Source organism: Euprymna scolopes, chromosome 3 (assembly GCF_053919585.1).
Source record: "Euprymna scolopes isolate OS-2025 chromosome 3, ASM5391958v1, whole genome shotgun sequence".
In the NCBI taxonomy this organism is placed as follows: Eukaryota; Metazoa; Mollusca; class Cephalopoda; order Sepiida; family Sepiolidae; genus Euprymna; species Euprymna scolopes.
The window spans coordinates 125,168,004-125,190,336 of NC_136484.1; the positions used below are offsets into that span (position 1 = coordinate 125,168,004).

At 32.6% G+C, this 22,333-nt stretch overlaps 1 protein-coding gene across 18 annotated transcripts in view; it reads right to left on the reverse strand.

The window, feature by feature from the left end:
• Nucleotides 1-22,333, reverse strand: part of LOC145258350 (cGMP-dependent 3',5'-cyclic phosphodiesterase-like) — an 889,144-nt gene that overhangs the window by 545,408 nt on the left and 321,403 nt on the right. For all 18 annotated transcript variants that reach the window (XM_080116605.1, XM_080116606.1, XM_080116604.1 and 15 more), the window contains exon 3: nt 8,064-8,140. In XM_080116605.1, the coding sequence (XP_079972731.1) occupies nt 8,064-8,140 (77 nt within the window). The remainder of the gene's footprint in view (nt 1-8,063; nt 8,141-22,333) is intronic.

The window sequence follows — 22,333 nt, forward strand, 5'->3', positions numbered from 1 at the left end:
CAGGAAAGCTTCGCCAGATTTTCTGTAAATATAAGACACTTTATTATGGCCAAATAACTCTATTTTCGTTTCGTCAGTCCATAGAACACGTTTCCAGAATGCAACATCTTTATCAATATGACGTTTTGCAAAGGCTAGCCTTGCTTTCAGGTGCATAGGCTTCAATAAGGGAGTCTTTCTCGGACGACATGCTTTTAAACCAGCTCTCTTCAGAACTCTACCAACTGTATGTCGAGATACATTCACTCCAGAGGTGCTCTGTTCATCAACAATCTCCCCAACAGAGATCCTTGGGTTTTGTTTTATTTGTCGAACAATTTTCCGTTCATCTCTTGGGAAAAGAATCCTTTTTCTCCCTCTACCCTCTAAACTCATAACGTGGCCTTGCGATTTGAACTTGTTTATTATGGCTCTAACAGTGGATTTGGGAAGGTTTAGCTTCTTTGAAATCTTATCATAGCCCTCCCCATTGGTATGGCATGCTACAACAAGCTTCCTGACGTCTTCGCTGTGTTCCTTAGTTTTAACCATGGCGATTGAAAATTATAATTTAGTCACTTATAATAGTTTAAATAAATCGCTATCTAAAAATTATCTGAAAAAAATTATTCACTGAATTAGCGTTAAACAAGCATAATATGGCTATAAAAAAGTTCAGAAAGCACGTAAACCGGAAATTGATTGATATTATACTGATACTAAAAGAAAAACAAAGCCGTGCCAATAATTTTAAACAAGGGTTTTTTGCAATTATGTTTGTTGTTCCTTTGTTATTTATTTTTTCTAAAATCCGATTGCTGCATCCGAAAGGCCAGTTAAAAATACATAATATACTTTGTTATTTTCTTTAATTTAATCCCTTTTTTAGAATTTATTAGACAAAATTTAACTTTTATTTTACCGTGCCAATAAATATGATCATCACTGTATATACAAATATATTTACATATATATATACATATATATACGTATATATACATATGTATATACATATATACATGTATATACATATATATATATACATATATATACACACATATATATACATATATAGATATATATATACATATATATACACACACACATATATATATACACATATACGTATATATACATATATACATATATATACATATATATACATATAATTATTTTTTTACTATAATAATTAAATACCTACAGACACTAGTGTTTCATCCTTTCGGGATTCTTCAGTGCAGGGTGTCACAATTACTACCAGTCGAACGATTCGAACCCCGCGACACGAGACATCTCTGGCTCGATTAGCGGAGACCGTATCCATTCGGCTACCATTAATCGTGTGAAATAGCGTTGAATTTTAAACATTTTAAATTTAAATGTTCATTACGTCAGACAGACAGTGATCAAGTCGTTATACGACGATCTACGCATAAGAGCTAAATTGACCGACTTTTATTCAACAGAAAGTGCTCAACTATAAGAAACGTATTTCTTAAAGGGGCTGTCATAATTATTTTTTTACTATAATAATTAAATACCTACAGACACTAGTGTTTCATCCTTTCGGGATTCTTCAGTGCAGGGTGTCACAATTACTACCAGTCGAACGATTCGAACCCCGCGACACGAGACATCTCTGGCTCGATTAGCGGAGACCGTATCCATTCGGCTACCATTAATCGTGTGAAATAGCGTTGAATTTTAAACATTTTAAATTTAAATGTTCATTACGTCAGACAGACAGTGATCAAGTCGTTATACGACGATCTACGCATAAGAGCTAAATTGACCGACTTTTATTCAACAGAAAGTGCTCAACTATAAGAAACGTATTTCTTAAAGGAGCTGTTATATATATACATGTACATATACATATACATATATATACATGTATATATATGCATATATATACACACACATATATATACATATATATACAATTATATATACACACATGTATATATACATACATATATATATATATATATATATATATATATATATATATATATCTACATATATATATACATATATATATATAAATGTAATTCTTGGTTCGTTCAACATCGATAAAACCATATTTCTACATTACCAATTTACTTGAAATATTCAGAAAACTATCTTTTGTTTTTCAGAATCAATTTGATCACATGGGTTCAATTGAGGAAAACGTAAACTGTGTACTTTGGTTGGCTGAACTGAAATCTACTATTGCTGTACAAAGAAAGTTTAGAATTGAATACAATAAAAAAGCGCCTCATAGGAACACCATTGTTAAATGGATGAAAAAATTTAAAGAGATAGGCTCTGTCCATGATAAACCACGGTCTGGAAGGCCATGTGTCAGTGACGGAAATGTTGCTTCCATAGAAGAATCCTTTACTGCAAGTCCAAGAAAGTCTGTAAGACGGGCATCATTGGAGCCAAAGTCCACTGTACATAAGATTCTGCAGGCAAAACTTCATATGAAAGCTTACAAAATTCAATTACATCAACAGTTGTTAGAAGAGGATTATTATGCACGGCTAACTTTCTGTCACCATTTCACTGAAAAACTTTGCAATGATGATGAATTTCTGAGTAATTTACTGTTTTCTGATGAAGCGACATTTCACATTAGTGGCAAGGTCAACAGGCATAATTGCCGAATTTGGGGAATTGAAAACCCAAATGAAACTGAACATGAAAGGGATTCTCTTAAAGTTAATGTGTGGTGTGTTTTGGGAGTAAATCGAATAATAGGGCCATATTTTTTTGAAGATCGTGTTATTAACAGTGACAACTACTTAGATATGTTGCAGAATTACTTTATTCCGCAACTTGAACAATTAAACTTGAAAGATGATACAGTGTTTCAACAAGATGGAGCTCCTTGTCACTTTGCTCGGCGTGTTAGACAGTTTCTAAATCAGGAATTTCCTAACAGATGGATCGGAAGGGATGGACCATTTCATTGGCCTCCACGTTCGCCAGATTTGACTCCATTAGATTTTTTTCATGGGGATATGTGAAAACAATTGTGTATGCAACCAAACCTAGTTCATTCGAAGATTTGAAAGCTAAAATAACTAATGTGATTTCAGGCATTACTATAAATCATTTGGCAAATGTTTTTCGTGAACTGCAAAATCGTATTATCCTCTGTATTGCTAATGATGGAGGGCATGTGGAAAGTTAAATAAAATTTCAATAAAAGCTTAAAAAATATAGATTTACTTCTTTCAAATCCATTTTACAGATTATTTCTATTGCAAATACAAATAAATGATATTTTTTTAAAGTGCACACGGACTTCATGGACACCCTGTATATATGAAAAAAAAAATGATAAAATGGAGTGCTTGTGTGCAGATAGAAAATATTTAAAAAAAAAAAAAAAACGATTTAAAAGCACTCCATTTTGTCATTTTTTCAAATTTTAAATCGTTTTTTTTAAATATTTTTAATCTGCACACAAGCACTCCATATATATATATATAAATATATATATATATATATATATATATATATATATATATATATATATATATATATACGTTTTATTTTTTATTAGCGTATCTTTCTGTTAAGTTACATTATTGTTTTAGCTACCCGGCCGTTTTTTTTAACAGAAAGATACGGTAATAAAATATAAAACGCATATTTGCTCTACAACAGTATTGAGCACTTCCTCCAGGTTTTTATTAATTACCATTTCTACTATATATATATATATATATATATATATATATATATATATATATATATATATATATATATATATATACTAGCATAGTGACCCGATGTTGCCCGGGTTGAATGATGATTAACAAATCTTTCACACTCCCATATTTTTTACTGTCACCAAAATCGGTGAAACGCCCATTTTTTAATCAAATCGGTTGATTGCCTGCTCTAGTTGGGGACCGATCGTGGTACATCAGGAAGAAGCTCACATGCTTCTCGCGATGACTTATTTCACAATACATGTTGATCTTATAAAAATATTTTTATGTAATGGCTTGAATTAACGTTTAAAATGCAAAACATCAGGTATCATACTCCAAGTGTGCTTTAAATGAAAACATTCATTTCAAATGCGGCACTGTCATATCAAAGAACCTACTGTTGATTTTATATGTGGAAATAAAAGTTCTCAAATGTGAAAATTCATAAAAATCAGCTCAGCTGTTTTCGAGTCCATAGGGAACGAACTCAGACACACACACACACACACACACACACACACACACACACGTTCCTTTTATTTAATAGTGGATATATAAATATATATTTCATTTTTTAGTTATTTCATTTACTTATTCATATTTGGATTCTTTGGACTGTTGGTCTGATGTTATTTTCACAACGTTTCGGTCGATGTAACCTGTGACCTTCTTCAGGTATATAATATATATAATGTGTAGTAATAAATAGTAATAAATATCAGTATAATGATAATTAATAAGATTGTTCATCTGGAGACAAAATAGGTTTAAGGCTTCTAAAATACATACTAGAAGTGTTCACAAGGACCCGTGGTATAGTGAATAAAGTACTTGGTAAAATTCAGTTGTAAAGTTAAATTCTTCTGAAGGTTTAAAATACAATATTGAATTACTTAGAATTTCTACTCAGTCATGCCTGCTGGAATGAGAGCATGCTAATCCTGTGGATTCAATAAAAAGTTTCATTTGAAATTCCGCACATATTCTTGAGTCTGACAGAAAGATTTCTGAGTGCGATAAAACACGCCTGGAGAAGGTCAGAGGTTACATCGACTGAAACGTTAGGACAATGACACTAAAGATGAGAACAGTAGTCAGAATAAATTCGAATAATATAGATAACCAATCCTCATCTAAAAAAAAAAAACGTAGTTATTTTGCTTATCTATTTTAATTAGCAGAATCCATGTGTAGGCGTTGCCTGGTGGAAGTATAATACAAATCCAGAACAGATTTGGTAAAAGATCCTTTCCCCTGAAAACAAATTAAACTACAGTTGTTAGTGGTGGCCAGTGCTGGCCCTAGAAAATAGCAGGCACTGACAGCCATGGCTCAAATGAAATATTCTGGCTTCCACTGTCAGGCATTGTCTGGCAGTGGCAACTAGCAGAAGCCACTGGTTGTGATTGTCATCATTGGTGGTTATTGGCGATTTGTGCTAGTTTGAGATGATTACTTGCAGTTACTGGAGGGTACTGGCATTTACTGGAGGGCACTGACATTTACTGGAGGGTACTGACATTTACTGGAGGGCACTGGCTGCCTTTTAAACTGAAACTCACTGGCGGCCATGATCAGTGTCGGTCTCCATTGGAATGCTCCAAACTGAAATTGTCTGTGTTCAATTGGAGGCACTGACATTATTTCGTAATAAGGTTAATTTGAAAATTTTAGAAAATTATGGTTTCCTATCGTGTCGAAATTTAGGAGGACAAATGTTATTTTATTAAGATAAAGAAGAGATATGGGAATACACGTTCAGCAACATTTGTTGTTGAACACGTTCATACAGAATTGGACTCGCATTGTCTAAAATTATTCACAGCGGACAAATAATAATGATAGCTATTAATGTACTTAATAGACTTCTGCTTGCATGATTTACTTTCTGACATCCATTTATTTCGTTCATTCATTTTTCGTTCGCTTCATGCATATCATTTCCAATTTAATTATTTATTTCTCTTTTACTTATAATCTCATGGCGATGCATTCAGAAAAGCATTTTGCATTATATGTTTACAATGCAGTTTAATTCACTGTTGATTGTGCAGAAGATGAATGAAAACTTTAAAAAAATTCCAAAAGATTTTAACTGTCCATTTTAGAAAAGAAATTCAGCACGTTTTTGTCCATTTGTTGTCATTAGATTGAAACAAAAAAGGCTATTTTCCTTTTCATTTTTTTCTTGTATTTTTATATCAGAAAAATTATCACATATTACTTAAATATATCAAATGATATAATCTCTTAATTGTTTCCTACACGAAAACAAATACTTTCCTTGATTTATGGTCCTGGATATAACCTTAAATTATATCCAATGGTGAGGCTCCAGCTTGCGGGCTTTGGGGGTGTGGAGCCACCCTTTAATAAATTTGCTCCAATCCAGGTCCACTCTGATCCGGAGTGGTAATACCTGTAAGGGTCCCAATTATGGGTTAAATAGAAATCGACTTAAAACAAAACAAAAAAAAACAAAAAACAAATATATTCTATTAAAAATTTTTTCTTTAAAATCACTGGATTCCGCATTAAATAACCTGAAAAGGGTTGATATGCCATAAAACAAAAACAACCAATCAACCTTGATTTACTATTTCATTTACGGTTTTATTATAGTTGTAGTTGTGTAACAGAGCCGCTAGCACAGCTAACATATGCAAATAACCAAACTGGTTGTGCGATGTGACGTCACAGCAAAGACAAAAAAAAAAAAAAACACGTGGCTGGAGAAGCGACGGAGAAGCATGTGTTCGAGACATAACAGTAACGGGCGACACATGGGTTATGAGAGTGTATTAAAGACTTATTGATACGAGAAATGGACTGTTTAAAACAAAAGACAGTGCGTTGTTGAAAGTACCAAGAATAAATGCCTTTTGTTTAAAACTGAAAAGGCAAATCAAATTTCTTTCCTTTACCTTCTGTTTCTTTGTGAGACTTTCATCTACATGTTTGGTCCGTTAAAATGTTACAAAAGATTATTCCAAATCATTAAAAAAGCTATGTAACGTAACAGATGTATCTTGTTTTTATTTTTTTTATTTAGAAATTTCGATTTCAATCACGTACATTTTTTACTAATCATGTTTAACAAAAAAACAATTGGTGTATAATTTTCTAATATTTGTTTTCATTAGATTTTAAAAACAAAACAAGTCTTTTTTTAGTTTCGATTTTTCTACGAGATATATAATTTCTAAAATTTTGAAATTGAACTTACAAAATAATGTTTTAAAAAATGTGGCCAAACATCTTTTATTTAAAATTCACACCAGCCATGCAAACGTAAACATCGCTTAGACTGAAAACAGCCGTCAATAACGCCAGACATATCCCTTTTCTCTCTCTACGATGGGTTGACCTCTCGGGGTTAAAACTACCAGAAAAATGAAGACACCCCCACAAAAAAAAAAGTCTTCTTTGACAAAGGTGTCTTACACCGAAAGTCTCAGAAAAATTAATTTAATCATTTAATAAAATATTTTATAAAATTATTTTATTTTTATAAAATTTTCAAATAAACCTTACGAATTCAAAGATAAGATAAATTCATATCGCATGAGCACATTTAAATAAATAAAATGATATCGGTTTGTGTTTCTAATTATTAGTTACATGAAATTGGAATTTCTATTCAAGCCATGTAAAACGTACCAATATTTAAACAGTAAATACTTTTTAAACGTTAAAATAATGAAATCTGGTAAACAAATTTATAAAAGAAAAAAATTACATTAATATACGAAGGTCGTTCCAAAAATAAAGCCTTTTTTTTTTTTTTTTTTTTTTAACTCAAAACGTTAGTTTCGAAAACGGGAGTAGTACTATTAAAACAAACAACCTTTTCTGCTTCAGAATTTATTTTTCTACATAGTTACCACCTTTTTCAATGCATTTTTACCAGCGATTAATAATGGCTTTGCATGGGTGTCCGGAACACACTTTGTCATACAAGGGTTGTTCCAAAAGGAAAGCCTCCTTTTTTTTTAACTCAAAAAGTTGAAGAGCTACAAAGACGGGAGTGTTACCATTAAAACGAGCGACCTTTTGTGCTCCAGAATTGATTTTTCTACATAGTCCCCACCATTCTCTATGCATTTTTGCTAGGAATTCAATGACACACTTCTACTTCTGACACACGCCCATGACAGGGGTTCCTTTCTAAGCATATCACCCATCAATATTTGCAACAGAGAGATGAAACTTTCAGGTAATGAATGCATAAGTTCGGTCATCATAACAATGCAATTTGCAATCACATCTGATCCATTCGGGCGGAATAAAAATATAGGAGGTGTTACTTTTGGAATATCCCTCGTATAAAGATAAACAGTTTGATAATGATATAAAAAAAATATAAATATTTACCTGACGATTGAATCGTGAAATATACCATCTGTACCTTCATTTATAGAAATCCCTTTAAAGTATATACATATTTTTGTCTGAAAATAAAAAAATAGAAAAATAACTTTTTAAATAATCATTTACAACAGATAAATGCTGAGATCTTTAAATATTGGTGAATAAGTCATTTTAAAAAGTTACCATTTGGCTATGAGTATAGGTTGAGAGTAATATATGTTATATATAATGTGTTTACGTTTTTTATTTTTTGTATTTGTCAATGGTAATAAATCAATGAATTGTACTTTGCATTCCTTTTTGTAATTTCGTAGACTTCCCAAGCAATACTAAGTACAGAGTTTTTACATAAAACACAACTATATCAGTCATAACAGTTTTAAGCTAATACATTTAGTCACCAGAGATTAAAGTGTCTATCTGCAAATTTAGGTTACCTTGAGATAGGGTCCATTGTATGTTCTATGGATAATAATCTGTATGATCATTTAAGATAAATACAGGAATTTTCAATAAAACATAGAAAATTACTGTTCCTAGGTATGACCTTAAAAGATACCCAGAAATAAAACCCCATTTGGGGGTGTGGAGAATGTGGAATTTCGCCTTAATTACCATTGGCCTGGAATGGCAATATTTGCTAGGGCATTTGGTGCAGGTTGTCTGAAGATACTGTCTTCCTGATCAGAGCTTCCTGCAACAAACATTGTTTTTTTTTTTTAATTTTTTCCTTTCCCTTTGAAAAACTCAATCATGTTCTGCAAAGTCAAAATGAAAAACAATTTTATTTTTACAAAACAATCAAACCAAACTCCATGAATAAATATTTGAAGATATAAAGAACTTGAAGAATAAAAACCTTTCCCAAAATTACTGGATTCAGCATTAAATAATCTGAAAATGGTTGCATACTGGAAAACAAAAACAACCAAACCAAACTCCATGAGTAAATATTAAAAGATATAAGAAACTTGAAGCAATAGAAACTTTTTTCAAAATTACTGGGTTCAGTATGGAATAACTCGAAAGAGGTTGATATGCCATAATATGAAACAACTAAACCAAATTACTGATGTATAAAAAGTTATATCATCATTGTCATCGTTATCATCATTATTATTATTCGCTTTTGGTATTTAAGATGCAAGTATTCTGGACTTCAGGTTAGCCAATACCAAGCAACGTTTCACACCAGCTCTCAATGCAGTTTGATCCAAAGTGTTGATATAGCTCAGGGACAACTCTATATTCGCTGCTGCCTCCAAATGAAGCCACGTCACTGAATGTTTTTTTAAGGTCATATCCAGGACTTAATCCACATAAAAACATGATTATTCACTCCTGTCAAAATTAAGAAGTTGTATATTGAATAATGTATATATACTAGCAGGCCACCCGATGTTGCCCAGTCATAAAATATGCATAAATATTATACTTTAATTGATGCAGGATTCTTATTTATTATAAACAGAAATAGCATAAGTATTAAACGTAACATCAAATTCCTTTAAAGAAAATAAAGTAACAAAAAACAAAAACACAAAAAAATGGAAAGAAACCGAAAGAAAAACGGAAAGAAACATATGCAGGCGAGTATTACGTTTTTTCTTAACAGTTCACTTCTTGTAAGTAGAAAAAAAATACTCGAACTGAGATCGAAACCAAAACCTACAGTAAATGAGTCAAGTACGATAACCATTAAGCCAGCTTGAGTGATCTTTAAAAAATATTTTCAAACCTACTTATTCCTAACATAAGTAATTGTCATGTGAACGATTCACACATGCACATTCGTGAAACAGTTGACAAACAGATAAAGATCCAATGACCCTCCCCACGTAACAATTTAAAAAATTTTAATCCTTAGCAGCCCTTTTTCCCCAGATGAAAACCGATTAAAGTTTTCCACATGTCTGAATACCCTATATACCAATTTTCAAATCTGTAAATAAAAAATTCGTCGAGTATATAGGTTGAGAAGTGTCCTCACACACACATACACATTCTCACTTTTATAGATATACAGATAGATAGATTACAAATACTGACCGAGCGGGTTACCAATGTCTATTTAATCATTAAATATGACATTCTAACGACTTGTTCATTTTTTATAGTCAAAATGACTAAATTTATTAACAATTGTGTTAAAATGAAAATGAATGGAGATCAAATACGTCACGTTTTACATGATGAAAAACAATTCTTTAGCAACAGATGAAGCAAAAAATATCTTTCAGCCTGCATAAATCGTGTGACAGTTCGAAAACGCGCATATTCAAATGCTCAACTGTGTGTGAAGCCAAAGGACTATAAGAGTGCGCGCACAGGCCGGTGATCACGTTCGAGAACATGTTCAAAACGACATTCGAGAAGGCAGAGGTCAGAGAGAAGGAGCATGACCACAGTTTATTCGGGAAATAAATGTTGTTGTTAAAAAGAAAAAAAAGGAGTTGAGTTATTACTTGTACTACGTTCTTTGTGACATAGATCCCATACAACGTGTGGGCCCCGTGTGTAACATTACAATAGCTCTAAATGTTGACAACTTCCACAGATGATCTGTTCGATTTATATCAGACAAATGTTCTTTCAAATATAGAAATTGTTCTCTTATTCTTAACTAATGGACCGCTACTTATCAGGGCCAAAAGACACTCAAGGATAATTAGAGATGAAGTGATTATCAGTTGAGAGATGAACAATCTTATTAGAAGATTGAAAACGTGAATCTTTGTCAAACTAGGGAACCTATACAGAATTTTGAAGCAAATTCTTTATTTGATTTTTTTTTTTTTGGGGGGGGGTAGTTTGTTCATGTCCGGATGGAAGAGTTAATTATTATGCTATTCTTAGTTATTGCTCAATGTAAAGATTGAACCTTCAAACTCCAGAAGACTATCACTTAGCCCTTTGGCTAGGAGCAAAGAGTAGTGTCTGTTCTGATACTCATGTAGTGCATATGAGCGCATGGGAAGATATCAGCAGCAGCGGAGGATGGCTAGCTTGTGAAGAGATTAGAAATTAGCAGCAGTAGCTTATAGAAAGGTGCATATGCAAATTAGGAAGTGTGCACGAGAAGAAAAGGGGAAAAATGCACCACGTGGTCAGCAGATGCAAAGTGAAACGCCAAAGAAAATGGACGTGTAAAGCTGAGGACGAGAATGGGCTGGCTGTGGCTAGCACATGATCGGATTAGTGAGATACATTATTAAGTGTGTCGAAACTGGAGAGTAACGATACTAAATGCTAAATTTTTCTTTTTTTCTTTTGTTTGAGCATAATAACAACGTTATACTCAACTTGATTTTGTTTTTGTTTTTTTTCTGTTTTGGTCAGTGAAAGGTAAATTCTTTCTATACGGAGGTAATGTTAATTTTAGTTCTAATCCAGAACAGATCCCTTTTTGGGGGGAGCTGGGTTTTCCCCTATATTAAAACCCAATCTGATGTGCATCTCTGCCCTCTATACAAATAGTGACTGTCACTTAAAACTGATTACTAGTCAATACCTTTAACCATTGCATGTGAAGAAGGTCGAAGGTTATATCGTTTTTTTTTTTTTTGTTTTTGTATTCTTTTCTTTTTTTTTAAGTCTAGAAAGCTTTCCAGAGTAGTTTTCATGAGAAGACCTGAATGACAGTCCTGTATATGGATATTGCGTGGGATGTTTCGTTGCATGACTATTAGTTGGTGGCTTAAATTATTATGAAGGAAACAGTAAAGAGCTTTGAAGATCGTTGTCCCCTTATTGTTAATCACAACGCCTTTGTTTGGTTGGCCTATGAAAAGAGATCCATCCACTTGACTGACAATTCTGAAAGATCTGGCAATCAATAGGGTCCGGTGAGACAGTGCATCAAAAACATAGTGACAGTTGACAGCAATGGCCAAGCCGATAACAAAGACAATGTCAACAATTCTTATGCAATTCAATGGGATTTTTATGACACTGATAAAATTAGTTAATGCATTAGCATCTAAAAATAACTATCGGTAATAATTATTAGTTTTGCAATTAAAAAAAAATTAGTTGATCATAGTTATGTTATATGGAAATGATGACAGTGCCGCGGTCACTTGTACGAACTGTGGGCATGATGTGCTGTGTTCGAGTTCCGTTGGGGGTTATTGCATCACTCTCACTAATAAATACTCTTGGAAGGTATGAATCCACCTATTTTTCTTCTGTAACAAAATTAGAAATAGGTGTGTAGTAAACAAGAATGCCTTTTAATATTGAGAAGAGTAATTTCCCACACAAGACTATAGTAAGCATAATTTATATATTAATACGGTAGCGGGTGTGTTATTTTCTGTGTCATGCTTACATCTTTTTCTTCCAAGTAGCTGTCGTTTAATTGTTATGACCTTCCATTTCTTGTAAAAAATAATTTTGCCAGGAATTCTTCATAAGTTTTGGTTTCGGTTTCGATTATAGCTGGTGCACCCAAGTCATATGTACATATTTTTTTGATTTTTGAAATTACAATTTTATAATATATAAGAATCGATAGAAAATTGGCTCTATAATAATATATACGAAATCTGCAAGAATTAAAATATCATATTTAACCGTATTTTACGACTGGGCTATGCTGGGCATCCCTACGAGATTACATAAATACTTTGACAATTTTAACAAAAGAACTACAATAATATCAGGGCACTTTCATTTACACTGAACATCCACAGAATGCCAGCATCAATATATTACATATGAAAGAGTCCGTTGTGGAATTTTCACAGGTCCCACTAGTCTATATATTAATACGATAGCGTGTGTGTTATTTTCTGTGACAGGCTTACATTTGAGTTTGTTTAATTTTTATGTACTTTCATTTCTTGTAATAAATAATTTTACCAAGAACTCTTCATAAGTTTTGGTTTTGGTTTCAATTATAGCTGATGGCACTCAAGTCATTAAATTTTTTTATAAATAATCTTACTAAGAATTCTTCATAATTTTGGTTTCACTTTCGATTATAGCTGATGGCACTTAAGTCATCTATTAATTTATAAATAATTTTACCAAGAATTCCTCATAAATTTTGGTGTCGGTTTCGATTATAGATAATGGCACTCCAATAATTTATTTCTTAAAAATAATTTTATCAAAAATCCTTCATAAGTCTTGGTTTCGATTCAAGCTGATGGACCCAAGTCATATAGATACATTTTTATTTTTGAAATCGCAACTTTATAATATATAAGAATTGATAGAACATTAACTCTATAATGATATATGATGATTGCAACGTCTTGTCAGACGAGTGCCACTCCCTCAGTCACTGAAAGTCCATGAGCCCGAAGATAACCTTTTTTTTTTTTTTTTTTTTTTAATTTTTGTATATTTTTTTTAGTCCTGCCAGCTAATCCACACGCTCAAGCAGACATGACGTTAAAGACGGTCCTTGGCATTCATACATATATATACATATACACACATACGTACACATACATACCCATAAACATACACACATGCATACATCCATCCATACATACATACATACACAATACATATAACACATACATACAAACATATACATACACACATGCACACATATACATACATATGCATACACATATATACAAACATATACAAATACATACACACATATACATACATATTCACATACAAATACGTACACATGTATACACATGAAGTTACCCACATACATATATATGCACCCATACGCATACACATATATGCACCCATACGCATACATATATGTGCATAAATACATATACATATATCCATACATACGCACAAATATATATATACATATACACATACAAACACACATATATACACAATAAATAAATAAATAAAAATATATACCCACATACATATATACATACATATATAAATAGATACATATATTAACATACATACATACATACATACATACATAGAATGATGGCAGATCAATTATTACATGCTTCCAGCATTTCAGGGCTACACGCGTGACAATTTTTCCATCGCCACGGACAATTTTTATAGACGAATGCCTGAGGAAGTATCTATACAAAGATGATGTTACAGAGTTTTAGCTTTGTACGACAGCTAAGTCTCTCTCTCGGTTCAAAATGTTGAGATCCGGCAACAAGCATGAGCAAGATAGCCAGCAACAAATCAAACTGCAGACCAGCTTAATGCGGGTACTGGTCTCCCGCTTTATGTTATGTTTTTTTGTTTGTTTTTTTAAATTTTTTATTATTACAGAGATTTGCTTCACCCAGAGGGGTTGCCTTAACAACGCTTTTGGGAGTCATCTACACCCCACATACATCGAAATAAACATATACACGTACACATACAAGCATGCATACAAACAGATGTACGCAAACATACATACAAAAGAACCCACACAAACACACATGACAACATGCATATACACATACATGCATACATACATGCATGTACGTACAAATGCACACGCATGTACACATACACGTACATGTGGAATATACATGACGGAGAATTTATGATGACGATGATGATGGTTGTTACGAATAGGTGAATTCAACATGAATAAAAGAGTAAAACGATCCGAAAATACATAGCATATAGAATAAACAAACGTTCGCTTCGCCGGTTGCACAGTTTTTAAAATGAAAACGCGTTCATAACGGCACAAATCCTCAACGTTCATGACGACGATGATCATGGGTGTTACGAATAGGTGAATTCAACATGAATAACAGAGTAAAACAATCCGAAAATACATAGCACATAGAATAAACAACCGTTCGCTTCGCTAGTTGCACAGTTTTTAATGATATATATATATATATATATATATATATATATATATATATATATATATATATATATACACACTAGCTGTACCCTGCCACGCGTTGCAGTGGCTCAATTTGGTGTAATGGAAAAATTTAATAAAAAGAGAAAATGTATGTTTCTTATATTAATACAGCAATCCACTGCAAAAAGTGAAAAAGAAGGCGAAAATGAAAAAAAATGGTACTCTTGCAGAATTTGATCTGGATCCTTGGGAGTTTCTGTCAATCATTCATGGTTTGGACTTGACCAACAATCAGTGGATGAAGCCGAACGTAGCAAAAATGTTGAAACGCTAAATGTTTTTTTTTTGTTGTTATTTTACAAAAATGTGAGTTAGTAATTAATATTTGGTTGATGGTGGGGGGAGGGTGGGGTTACTATACACAGATTCGAAAAAGTTGTCCAAAAACAAATAAATGAAAGCAAAGGTAAGGTAAGTTACGTTTCTACCTAATTGGTAATTGTTTAGTGTTTTTATGTAATGTAAAATGTTTAATTGGCTCAAAAAACAGAAATGGTCGCGGACTCTGTTGAATACGTTAAGTTTGGGAAAGTAAGTTGAAAACTAAAAAACTATACAAAACAGTGTCTGAAACTCACCGAATATATGTTACCATGACATAGGCTGGCATAATCGGTGGGTTTCTGACAGTATTTTGTATAGTTTTTTTCGTTTTAACTCACTTTCTCTAACTTAAAGTAATCAACAGTGTCCACCACCATTTGTAGCTTTCAAATACCCCGATAAACACTGTTTTTTGAGCCGACTAAACGTTACATTAAATGAAAAGTGCTTGTATTACTAAACACAGATACAAAGAAGTTGTCAAAAAATAAATATATAACAAATAAATGTTATCAAAGGCAAGAAAAGTAAATGTTCTACCTAACTGGATAAGATTTTAGTGTTTTTATGTAATGTATAATCGGTTCAAAAACATTCAATGTTTATTAGTATATCTGAAAAATACAAATGGCGGCAGACTGTATCGAACACGTTAAGTTTGGGGAAATTTTGGGAAAATGAGTTTAAACTAAAAAACTATACAAAATACTGCTAGGAACTCACTCAATATATGTTACCATGACGTAGGCTGGCATGTAATCGGTGGTTTTAAACTTTTGCTCGATACAGGTGACGACTTTTAAAAGTCCCTTTTTTCAAAAATTCGAGGGAAAATAGTTTTTAATAAAAACAGCAAATGAATTCGATAGAAAAAAAATGGATGCTATTTTTTTTTCTTTTTTCTGTGTGTTTCTTGGCTAAAAAGTTGTCTGATTTCTTTTGCATGGTATTAACCCCTGAACTCTGGGACTATTTTCCATTTCACAGACGTAGCCTTTGTTTATGCTATGCATGAGCATAAACGAAAACTGTTAAATATGCATTCGCGTACCAAACTGCCTTGTCAAAAAACCTTTAAGCCAATAAACACGAAAAAAAAACATGAAAACTATTTTGGTACTCCTTGGGCGTTGAGTTCCATGGCGACCCGCAGAATTATTTAATGGTCGTTCCCTTAGTACTCTCTCTAGTCAAGGCTAACGCATGTGCACGTAACATTTTTTATTTATTTACTTACGTGGTGGAGTTTCTATACTGATAGGTTTTTTGAAATTTTTTCACTGGATTATTATTGATTGAACACTAACCAGATTATGAAAAAAAATTGAAAAGAAAAAAAATCATTTCAACATTTGAAAGGGGTACTCACTTTTTAGTTACCACGTTCTGGTAAATCGGTCACTCATTTTTTTTTTTTTTCTAAATACGGAAGGGTAAATTTTTAGATTAGGTCCACCTCCTCAATTTTCTTTTAAATGACGACTTGAAATGGTTTTCGACTATGCTGAATACGAAAATCGCATTGAAATTTTGCAGAAATAAGTATTTATCAAGATATAAAACGTTGTATTATGTATTGTAATCTTTGGCGGCCATCTTTTTTACGTACGTGTATTTGTTTATGGCGCGTGTGCACAAAAAGAAACAACAACGAAAATCGCATTGAAATTTTGCAGAAATAAGTATTTATCAAGATATAAAATGTTGTATTATGCATTGTAATCTTTGGCGGCCATCTTTTTTACGTGTGTGTATTTGTTTATGGTGTGTGTGCACGTAAAAAGATGGCCGCCAAAGAATACAATGCATAACACAACTATTTATTTCCGCAAAATTTCAATGCGATTTGCGTGTTCAGCATACTCGGAAACCTATAAATGTCGTCATTGAAAGGAAAATTGTGGCGGTTGACCTAATCTAAAAAAAATACCAAATTATTAAACATTTCTCCAGCATGTATGTGAAATTTATAATACTTTAAAAAAAATTAAAAAAAAAAAAAAAGTTTTGAAAAAAAGCAAAAAAACACCTTTCATAAAAACAATTTAAAAAAAAAAACACCCACAAACTGACTTTTAACTAAATAAGTAAAATAAAAAAAATTTAAAACACTCGAAACTTTATTTTCGTAAAAACAATAAAAAAAGTCATGTTCAATCTATTTTTTTTTTCTTTGAGAAACAAATATATTTCTGACTTACAAATGCGGTAGAGGCTCATATTATTTTTACTTTCTATGGTTTTGATATACCGCGTTTTTATTGCTTACAAAATGGGTGACTGATTTATCAGAACATTGTAACTAAAAAGTGAGCACCACTTTCAAATGTCGAAATAATGATTTCTTTTTAATTTTTTTTTTTAATAATCCGTTTAATTAGTGTCCAATCAATAATAATCCAGTGAAAAAAAATTCCAAAAACCTATAAGTATAGAAATTAAGCATGTTAACTCTTTTCATAAATAATGTTTAAAAAAAAGTAACTAAACCATTTATTGATAATTTGTCGTGTGTACAAACATTTATTTATTTACGTAGGCTTAACTCTTTTCATGAATAAGAAAAGTTTTACTCTTTAAGAATAATAAAAGGAAAAAGTTACTGAACATTTATAAAAGGAAAAAATAATTTCTCACATACTTACTTCTTTTCATGAAGGCCAGAGGAATAGTTGGCCGAAAAGTCGTGAAACAACAACTAATAAAGATGAGAATGATAGTCCGCAATAAATAAAAATGGTGCTAATGCAGAGCGATCCGCGCTATTTTTTAAAATCATATTTCCACGTTTAATTAAAGTTTTACGATATGTTTTTTTTTTATTCAATTGTAAGGTTAAAGTACAGAATAGGTACAAAACATCCTCCCCTCCCCATGTTAAGAATGACTTTTTAAATAATAACATTATTTCAGCACGGATCACTCTCTGCATGAGTATCATAAAAATTAATACAAATAATACTTATCTCAATAAGTGAAAGGCTAATTTCTACCGGAAATAAAATGGCGATAATCTCGCAAGTTACAAAAAATATTTTTTATTTAATTTAATATTTTTATAATTCGCAATGTTAAATCATTTTAATAACATGCAAACATTCCTTGACTTTAAAAATAGAATTTCTGAAAATTTTAATTAAATTGGTAACGTAGAAATATGGTTTTATTCGCTTATAACGAACCAAGAATTACATTTTTATATATATAGATATATGAAGTCTGCAAGAATTGAAATATCATATTTAAGTATATTTTACGACCTGCCTACAACAGGTGTCCCTGCTAGCTTGGATAAATACTTTTGCAGTTTTAACAAAACAATAATATCAGAGCATCTCCATTTACGCTGAATATCTACAGAATACCAACATGAATATATTACATATGAATCAGTCCTCTGTGGAATTTCCACAGGTCCCGCTAGTGTTAGAGTAATAGGAAATTCCATCAGAAGTAAACCAAACAAAAGTTATGATTGTAACAGAACGCATATGAAAACATCAGCAACAGCTGAAATATGGATGGCACGTGATTGTATTAGCAGCAGGAGAAACATTTGAATGCATATGCAAATTGGCAAGTATGCTCAGGCTTGCCTCTGAAGAAAAAGAAAAAAAGGATACCACACGGTCGCGGAGAAATAACTTGTAAAGTGAAGGTGAGAATGGGCTGGCTTTGGCTAACATGCGCTCAGAAGAAAGAATAACATGTCCCAGGTGAAATGGACAGTGGCAGAGAGAGACTCTTTAAGTTGGTGTCGAGACGAGACGAGGAGAAAGATAAAAAATAATAAATGTTACAAAAGAAAAAAAATGCAGACCCGGATTTTTATTTATTTATTTCCAGTTTTATTTTTATGAATTACTAAAGTAAAGCGTAACGCTACGTAACGTTACATGATGACGTCACAGGATGTTATGTCATAGGATATTACACCATGGGAGAAAGCATGTGGCAAAGAAACAAGACCAATGCTCCTTTATTTTTAAATTTATGACATGAAGGTTAACTAATGTCCTACGAAAGGCATATATTCGTTTGAAGTAGCTGAGTGGTATTGTTTGCTATGGTTTTCAAGTAATAATCAAGTAAATCGCCTTACCGAACGTATATCCTTTAACATGAGGCTTCAGTGTACCTTTATACATCTTCCTCAGGTGACTCTACCAGTTAATATTTATGACAACCAGTCAAACGTATTCTTGTAAGAAGAAATCCAAATGTACTTATGGTCATTATATCATGAACAAATGTCTATTTTGAGGTCTAAACCCTCTACAGGGGTGAAACGGGAAATTGCAGCTCATCTCAAAGTAAATTGGTGTAAATTGCTGAAAGAAAAGAAAATAAAACCTTGAAGCAAATAATGGGTTATTTGCTGATTTTAAATTCTTCTCATTATTACGGCTACCAGATGGAAAAGAAGAAAAAATAAAACCGAGAAACGAAATATCCACAAAGCAATTTGTGATGGGCCAACAAAACAGTATGCCAGACAGAACACTGACCATAGATGTTTGTATCTATTTACAATGCCTCCCCATGGGACAGTTAGACACCAGGGTCGTTTTTTAACAAGAAAAGGTACAAAAATAAAAAATTGTCTCAGTCGTGAAAGACTGTTCCTCCGCTAAAAGAGAACAAGAAATGGAAGTGCAGCATCTGAAGAACAGATACTACACTTTGATCTTGGCCAATTAAGGATAAAAGAACACCTCCACTACGCTACACCTCCAGCTAGAGATAAAATAGAATGGATTAGATTCTCAAGTCCTGGTAAGATAACTAGTCTAGAAGAAGGAAAACATTAGAACAACATTTGTTATGGTTGTTCGAGAGGTCTAACACTCCGATCAGCCTCCTTGAAAAACTATGCTCCTATTTACTTGCATCCCCACGAGGACAGTTAGATACAGGATCGGTTTTTAATGTGGGGGAAAAAATATCCTTGTTTATTCATCTTGTGACCCAAGGAAAGGGTCTTAAAAAAAGACTCGAACAACAGGGTTAGGTAGAAAAGAATATATTGTAGAAGAAAGTGAATACAAAGAAAGGTTGTTGGTATTTACCGACTGTTAAACAGTCTGTAGTCTCACATTAGGTGGCGATATTTCCCAACAAGAGCATTAATTTTCAGGATTTTTATAATGCTCAGAAGAGTCCATTATAATTGAATGGGTAAGTTCCCATAACAATTTGCCTACGCATGAGGGTAGAGTTAGACACCAGGTCGGATTTTAATGTGGGGAAAATACAGCTCCCTAAATATAGGGAAAACTCTAGATGGAACAAAAACAAGTATTATCTTAGTCAAGAAGGAAAATCCGCTCCTCCAACTGATAACAGAACAGATATTACACTTTAATCTAAGCACAAAGGCAAAAAAAGAGTAAATTGCAATGAATCTGCACAAGATCGTCAGTGTACACAAATATCCACTTCTCCATGATTAGCTCCAATGAATAAGGAAAGGATTGATTGGAGAAGCATTATCATCAACCTTTAATTGTGAAAAAAAGACACTAAAAAGAAAAGAAACAAGTGAAGTATGCATGTTCCCCCGTGAGTGCACAGTGAACGAGGCATAAAAAAAAAGGACTAAGTTCAGCATTGCCCCCCCCTCTTCCATTTAGCCCAAAAAGTCCCCAGTATACGTAAAATCCTGGTGAAAATGAACAAACGGTGCAGTTTTAGGCCTTAACATATGTAAATTTGAGTTCTGCACCATGCAAAAAAAGAAATGACTAAGTCCATCATCCCCCCCCCCATTTAGCCACAAATGTCCCCAAGGCTTTAACATATTTAAATTTGAGTTCAGCACTATGCAAAACTGCTAAATAAACATACGCAGAAAATTTTGGACAAATATGATAAAATAGTCCCAAAAATGGAGTGTTTTTATTAGCCCTAAAAGAGCCCCTGGGGCACACCCAAAAGTTATCGCAAAGTATAGACAAACAAAATTATATAGAAATCAATTAGTTACAACTTTTCAGAAAATTTTATAAAAATCCAAGACATCAATTTTTTTTAATAAGCACAAAAGTGTCAATTTTAGCCATTTTAACCCGAAAAGCACTCCCTAGGGAGGGGGACATCCAGAGTTTTCCCGGAAATCTGTTTTGTTACTTTTTTACTCATATCATGTTTAATGTTTATGCAAAATTTCAGAAATTTCCAAGGCGTAGTTATTAAGAGAAGTGTGGACAGACGAACGGACAAACAAACAAGGGTGAATTTACACGTCCACCCTCCTTTTGTTGGGGGGACCAAAAATCCTTGTATCATATTGGTATGTCTTTCTCATCAAATCTTTCTTGGAGTCCATATATTAAATGCATTGCTCTTTGTACATCTTGTAAAATCAGTTCTCCTTATCGCTCTAAACACTTTCTCACACCTAAAGCTATTCTCTATCTCTACAAATCTATTATCAGACAATGTATCAAGTAATGTTGTCATATTTGGGCTGGTGAATCTGTGTCCCATTTGAAAGTTCTAGATAAATTGCAGAAAGGTATCTGTAATTTGATTGGCACTCCCCCCACTTTCTTCTTCACTGCAACCTCTCTCTCATAGGCGTGATGTTGTGAGTTTCTTTTTTCACCAAATACTATTATGACATGTGTTCCTCAGAATTGTCCGATCTATTTCCTGCTTCCTTTGTTCTAGTATATTTGACTCGTTGGTCCAGAGGTATCCATTAATTCGTTGTTTTAATACCTCATTGTAATACAGCTTCCTATTCCATTAGCTTTTTTCCAAGGAGTGCAAGGTTATGGAACTCTCTTTCTGCTCAATGTTTTCCTTCTACCTACAGCCTTGGTCTTTTCAAGACTAAGGCATCTCCTGTCTTTGCAATAATCATTTTTCGTTCTTGTTAGCTCCTTACATCAAGTAGCTTCATGCCTTGTCTCGAGCAATTTCCACAAAGAAAAAAAAAGTTATTTTCTTTTCATGATTAAAAAATAGACTAATCATTAGTAACAGTGTTCAGTAGTTTGTATCTAATTTAAAAGAGTAATAAGCTTCATTCAAACCTAAAAGATTTGGCAGTTAAAATATGTTTAAGAATAAAAATATTTAGAATAAATATTTATTTACAGAGGAACGTTGATTTAAA